The 6,390-nt window shown below is 58.2% G+C and overlaps 1 protein-coding gene across 2 annotated transcripts; it reads right to left on the reverse strand.

Moving 5' to 3' along the window:
• Positions 1-79: 79 nt before the first annotated feature.
• LOC139360646 (uncharacterized) lies at positions 80-5,934 on the reverse strand. 2 transcript variants are annotated; one of them, XM_071088495.1, is made up of 2 exons: positions 5,033-5,934; positions 80-294 (listed from the first exon to the last, which is right to left on the reverse strand). In XM_071088495.1, the coding sequence occupies exon 1, from the start codon at positions 5,776-5,778 to the stop codon at positions 5,128-5,130; it is 651 nt and encodes a 216-aa protein (XP_070944596.1). In that variant the 5' UTR covers positions 5,779-5,934; the 3' UTR covers positions 80-294; positions 5,033-5,127. The 2 variants fall into 2 exon arrangements, with proteins under 2 accessions (XP_070944596.1, XP_070944595.1); XM_071088494.1 differs by having other exon boundaries at positions 4,876-5,934.
• Positions 5,935-6,390: the final 456 nt, after the last annotated feature.

Raw genomic sequence — 6,390 nt, forward strand, 5'->3', positions numbered from 1 at the left:
ATGCCTTATATAGGCGGTCTCTCTGCGCTCGTAAGAACCATAGAGTCCTGGCGAAGGCGGGTGGACGCTCTGTCAGACGTCATGACCATAGACGCAGCCGCTCTTAGCGCCTGCGCCCAGGCGTAGCCCAGCTTAGGCGCAGATCAGAGAGGTGGCCGGGTACCGGGGCCGCGGGCGGCCAGCTGACGAATGGGGCTTCGCCACATGGTCGCGAGAAGCCCGCTTCCGGCTGGCCATCTTGGGCGTAGAACTCTTGCCCTAGGCTTTGCTCTTAACTGTGACAGACGTATATTTCTGAGAGGGGAAAAAGGAAAGCACCCTGGGTGGGCCTCCCGGCGACCGCGAGAGTGTCCCCGAGCTTGCGCAGGTCCCGGACATGCGCTCCCTGCCTCCTTCTAGGCTAGAGGCCCCGGCGGTGAAGCGCCTTATAGGGACCTGGGCCCGCGTTCCTTTGTCAACCCGGGAGGCCGGAGCGGGAGACCCATTCCCCTACCGGAGAAGCTGGACCAGGCCTTGCTGGGAGCCATGCCCCGTATCCCCGTTTCCTGGAGACCCAGAATTCGCACATTGCCGCGGGGAAGAGGTCGAGGAGAAGTCTCCACAGAGATTCATGGCCTGGGAGACCCGGGGGCATCACTGGCCGCGCTCCGCCCACCCTGACCCGCACCGTCCTGGCCAACTGCGTCTCGGGCGCCGCCTCCCATGAGCCGCTCTCGCCTGGGCACTACCTCGCCTCGCCCTTCCCACTCCACTGTGCGCAGAGTGCCTCGGCGCCCGTCTAGGGGTCGTGGGGAAGCAGGGCCGCCCCAACCCGCCCACGGAGCAGCATCCAGGGAGAGGTGCGCAGAGCGGGCGGGCGTCCTGGGGGAAGTGGCGTCTGTAGGTGTCTGTCCACCATCTGCAGGTGGGGAGCGGTGGGGTAACTTCCCGTCCTTTGACAGGAAGGACAGGAGGGAATCCTGCTTGAGCGCACCTGTTTTCCAGGATGACATGCCGCTTTTACAAATGACTTCAGGTCCCTTTGAGAAAAGCTTGGGACGATTTCTGGGGTGCACTTGCAGCAACAGTGCAGAGTCCTTCCCAGGGGAAGGTAGCCTCCCTTTCCATCATGGGACTTTGGATCCCGGCGGTGACTTACGTCTGTAACTGGGTTCCAGGCTGTAACACCACTGGGGCAATACAAGTCAAGGATTGCGGCGGGGCGCGGTGGCTCACGCCTGTAATCCCAGCACTTTGAGGGGCGGAGGTGGGCGAACACCCCACCTCCAGCCTGGACAACATGGGGAAAAACTGCCTCTACAAAAATTAAAAATTGGCCAGGCGCAGTGGCTCACGCCTGTAATCCCAGCACTCTGGGAGGCCAAGGTGGGCGGATCACGAGGTCAGCAGTTTGAGACTAGCCTGGCCAACATGGTGTAACCTCGTCTCTACTAAAAATACAAAACTTAGCCAGGCATGGTGGCGGGGGCATGTAATCCCAGCTGCTCCGGAGACTCAGGCAGAGAATCACTTGAACCCGGGAGGCAGAGGTTGCAGTGAGCCAAGACCGTGCCATTGCACTCCAGCCTGGGCAACAAAGCAAGACTCCGTATCAAAGAAAAAAAAATTAAAGGCCGGGCGCGGTGGCTCAAGCCTGTAATCCCAGCACTTTGGGAGGCCGAGGCGGGCGGATCACAAGGTCAGGAGATCGAGACCACAGTGAAACCCCGTCTCTACTAAAAATACAAAAAATTAGCCGGGCGCGGTGGCGGGCGCCTGTAGTCCTAGCTACTCAGGAGGCTGAGGCAGGAGAATGGCGTGAACCCAGGAGGCGGAGCTTGCAGTGAGCCGAGATCGCGCCACTGCACTCCAGCCTGGGCAACAGCGTGAGACTCCGTCTCAAAAAAAAAAAAAAAAAAAAAAAAAAAAATTAAAAATTAGGCAGGCGTGGCAGCACATTCTAATCCCAGCTGAGGTGGGAGGATCGCTTGAGCTCAGGAGGCAGAGATTGCAGTGAGCTGAGATCGCACCACTGCACTCCAGCCCGGGCAACAGAGCAAGACTCTGTCTCAAAAAAAGTCATGTATGGCCAGGCGCGGTGGCTCACGCCTGTAATCCCAGCACTTTAGGAGGGCGAGGCGGGCGGATTACCTGAGGTCAGAAGTTCGAGACCAGCCTGGCCAACATGGTGAAACCCCGTCTCTACTAAAAATACAAAAATAAGCCGGGTGTGGTGGCACACAACTGTAATTCCAGCTACTCGGGAGGCTGAGGCAGAAGAATTGCTTGAGCCTGGGAGACAGAGGTTGCAGTGAGCTGAGATCATGCCACTGCACTCTAGCCTGGCCTACAGAGAGAAACTATCTCAGAAAAAAAAAAAAAAAATTCTGCCTACAGGGCGGGTGCAGTGGCTCACACCTATAATCCCAGCACTTTGGGAGGCCCAGGTGGGCAGATCACGAGGTCAGGAGTTGGAGACCAGCCTGGCCAACGTGGTGAAACCCCGTCTCTACTAAAAATACAAAAAATTAGCTGGGCATGGTGGCGCATGCCTGTAATCTCAGCTACTCGGGGGGCTGAGGCAGGAGAATTGCTTGAACCCCGGAGGCAGAGGTTGCAATGAGCCAAGATCACACCACTGTACTCCAGCCTGGGACCACAGAGCAAGACTCCTGTGTCTCGGAAAAAAAGAAAAACAAAAAAGAAATTCCACCTACAGTCTCCTCACTCTCTAGTGGGTGTTAAAATGAACTTTCCGTAGCCACTTTGGGCAGAGGGAGGATACAGTCTAATCCTGCATGCCCTAGAAGGTCATGCAGGCTGTTCTCTGCACAAGGACACCTTCCCGGGGAGTGAGAGGGCTGAAATCCCTCCCGTGTCCTCGCCTCCAGCTGACTACCTGCCTGGAGAGCGGAGTGCCTCTTGCTGATCCGCACACAAGCCTGCAGGGGCGGGTGGGGGCCCTGGAGCCCAGACAGGCACCAAGCAATCTTGCAGCCCTACACGGTGAGGACAGGGGAACTGGCGGAGTTCCACCTGTTGGCTCCTCTCCCTCCTGACCTTCCCATGGGAATCCTTCCATGAACCGTTGGCACAAAGAAATTGAAGTGGGTTTCTCCATTGCTACCCTCACCATCTAGGACTCCACTGTCCTTTTTTTTTCTGAGACGGAGTTTGGCTCTTGTTGCCCAGGCTGGAGTGCAATGCCGCTATCTCGGCCCACGTAAAGGGCATGGTGGCGTGTACCTTTAGTCCCAGCTACTCGGTAGGCTGAGGTGGGAGAACTGCTTAAACCCAGGAGGTGAATGTTGCAGTGAGCCGAGATTGTGCCACTGCACTCTAGCCTGGGTGACAGAGTGAGACTCTATCTCAAAAACAAAGAAGTTGAAATTATAAAAAAGCTTTAAAAAAAATCACTACAAAATGTGTAGCACAATGGGTTTTTTTTTTTTTTTTTTTTTTTTTTGAGACGGAGTCTCACTGTGTCACCCAGGCTAGAGTGCAGTGGTGCAATCTCGGCTTGCTGCAACCTCCGCCTCCTGGGTTCAAGTGATTCTTCTACCTCAGCCTCCCGAGTAGCTGGGACGACAGGCACATGCCACCACACCCAGCTAATTTTTGTATTTTTAGTCGAAACGAGGTTTCACCATATTGGCCAGTTTGGTCTCGAACTCCTGACCTCGTGATCCACCCGCCTCAGCCTCAGAAAGCGCTGGGATTACAGGCGTGAGACACCGCGCCCGGCCAGATTATGGGCCTTAAATTGTTTAACTATGTGGGTGATTGCACAGAAGAATAGTATAAATAACTTTATACTACTTTATACATGGGATAACTTGCTTCAAGTTGTTTCAAAAACCGTTTTTTTGTTTTTGTTTTTGTTTTTGAGACAGAATCTTGCTCTATCACCCAGGCTGGAGTGCCATGGTGCCATCCTGGCTCAGTGCAACCTCTGCCTCCTGGGTTCAAGCGATTCTCCTGCCTCAGCCTTGTGAGTAGTTGGGATTATAGGCGAGGGCACCACCACGCCGACTAATTGTGTTATTTTATTAGAGACGGGGTTGCACTATGTTGGTCAGGCTGGTCTCGAACTCCTGACCTCAAACGATCCACCAGCCTCGGCCTCCCAAAGTGCTGGGATCACAGGTGTGAGCCACCGCGTCCGGCCTCAAAAACCTCTCAATGATTCGCTTGAATATGTGTAAAGTGATGCACAGGCCACCCTGAAGACTCTGGTGGTTTCTACTGAAACTACACATCAGGCCAGGTGCGGTGGCCAGTGCCCAGTGCCCAGAATCCCAGCAAATCCCAGCACTTTGGGAGGCTGAGGTGGATCACCTGAGCCCAGGAATCCCAGACCAGCCTGAGCGACAAAGCGAGACCCATCTCTACAAAAAGTAAAAAATTAGGTGGACGTGGTGGTGGCGTGCGCCTGTAGTCCCAGCTACATGGAAGGCTGAGGCCGGAGGCTGAAGCCCTCGCTAGGGTGGAGAGGTCAAGGCTGTAGATGAGCCCTCATCGCGCCACTGCACTCCAGACTGGGCGACAGAGTGAGACCCTGCCTCAAAAAAAAAAAAAAAAAGAAGAAAGAAGAAGGAAGAAGGAAGAAGGAAGGAAGGAAGGAAGGAAGGAAGGAAGGAAGGAAGGAAGGAAGGAAGGGGAGAAGAAGAAGAAGAAGAAAGAAGAAAGAAGGAAGAAGAAGAAGAAGAAGAAGAAGAAGAAGAAGAAGAAGAAGAAGAAGAAGAAGAAAAGAAGAAGAAGAAGAAGAAGAAGAAGAAGAAGAAGAAGAAGAAGAAGAAGAAGAAGAAGAAGAAGAAGAAAGAAGAAAAGAAGAAGAAGAAGAAGGAGGAGGAGGAGGAGGAGGAGGAGGAGGAGGAAGAAAGAAGACAACATTACAAATAAAGCTATACATCCACTTCTGCACTTCTGCGTAGACTCGAGCGTTCAAGACGGGCGTGGCAACCCGATGACAGGAAACCCTGCAAGTTCGTGCTCCCAGGAGGCTCTTCCGTAAGGGCCACCAGCCACGGGAAACCACGACCTTGTCCCTCACCAGGAAAAGCTCAGCCTGTGGCTCCGCGAGCGTGGACCGTTCCGTGGCCATGAGCGAGAAGAACCACGGACCCCCGCCAAGAGCTGGGATGGATCTCACGGGCGGGAGGCGGAGGGTACTCGGCCCACCCCAGCGGAGGGCAGCGTGTGGGTCCGTTGAGATAACGCTCCGCGGACTCGATGACTCCTGGAGCAGAGCCCTGGCCGCGCTGCACCGCGAGAGGGAGGAGCTGCGTCTACTGCGGGGCCATGAGAGGGAGGAGCCGGTCCGGGGATGGGGGCGGGGGGGCAGAGACTGGAACCCGCGCAAGCGCGGAAATGCCCACGGCCGCGCCCTCCCGCGCGAACCGCGGCGACACCCGGGCCGCCCTCAGAGGGCACGGATGTCGCGCCGCGCTCCCGGGGTGCTTCAGTTGCGCCCACGGCCGACGCCCGGCAGCGGCGGGCAGGTGCCACGACCTCTGGACGTTTCTCGCCCCTTCTCGGGAATGGAACGCTTAGAGAAGCGCAGGTCCGCACCCAAAACACAAGGCGGCACTGTTGCGTGTGCACCGACGACTCTGCGGCCAGCGCCCCGGCTCTCTTCCCGGGAACGCTTAGGAGCCAGAGAGCGCCGCGCCGCGCCACGCCACGCCACGCCCGGCAGGGCCGCAGCAGCGCGCACGCGACAGGGTGTCGTCCATTGGGCAGCAGGAGCGTCCGCCAAGGGCGAGGGGCGGGAATTCCGTGCAATCTGAGCACGGTCATTGGCGAGGACAGGCGAAGAGGAGGCTGGATAGGCGGGTCGGGGCGGAGCTTCCTGTGGGCGCCTGGAGCCTCCGGGGAGCGACCGAGGCGGAGGTGGGGAGCGAGGCAGCTGTGGGCTCCGGCGGGCAGAGACTAGGTCTGTCCCTCCACGCCCCGCCCCGCCCCACCCCACCCAACCCCGCCGCCGCCGCCGCCTCGGCATCGCCTTCCGAGCCTCCCAGTCCTGGGCCGGCCCTGCGGGGCATGCGCCGAGTCCCCTTCCCGTGCAGACCGGCGGTCACTGTCCTCCCCCGGGGACGAGGCGGACAGGCGTCCCCCGAGATCAGGGCCCGGGAAGCCCCGTGAGCCGCTCTCGCCTGGGCGCCGTCGAGGGGCCGCCCCGCCCTTCCCACTCCACTGTGCTCCGAAAGTGCTTCGGGGCGCGTCTGGGGAGTCGTGGGGAAGCAGGGCCGTCCCCACCCGTCCACCCGGCAGCGTCCAGGGATAGGTGGGCAGAGCGGGCGGGCGGGCGGGCGTCCTGGGGGAAGCGGCGTCTGGAGGTGTCTGTGCAGCGTTCCGCGGTGGCGCGCGGTGGGGGTAACAAAGTCTTGCCCGTCCCTTGACAGCGGTGGC

The sequence above is a fragment of the Macaca nemestrina genome, chromosome X (genome assembly GCF_043159975.1).
Source record: "Macaca nemestrina isolate mMacNem1 chromosome X, mMacNem.hap1, whole genome shotgun sequence".
Classification (NCBI taxonomy): domain Eukaryota; kingdom Metazoa; phylum Chordata; class Mammalia; order Primates; family Cercopithecidae; genus Macaca; species Macaca nemestrina.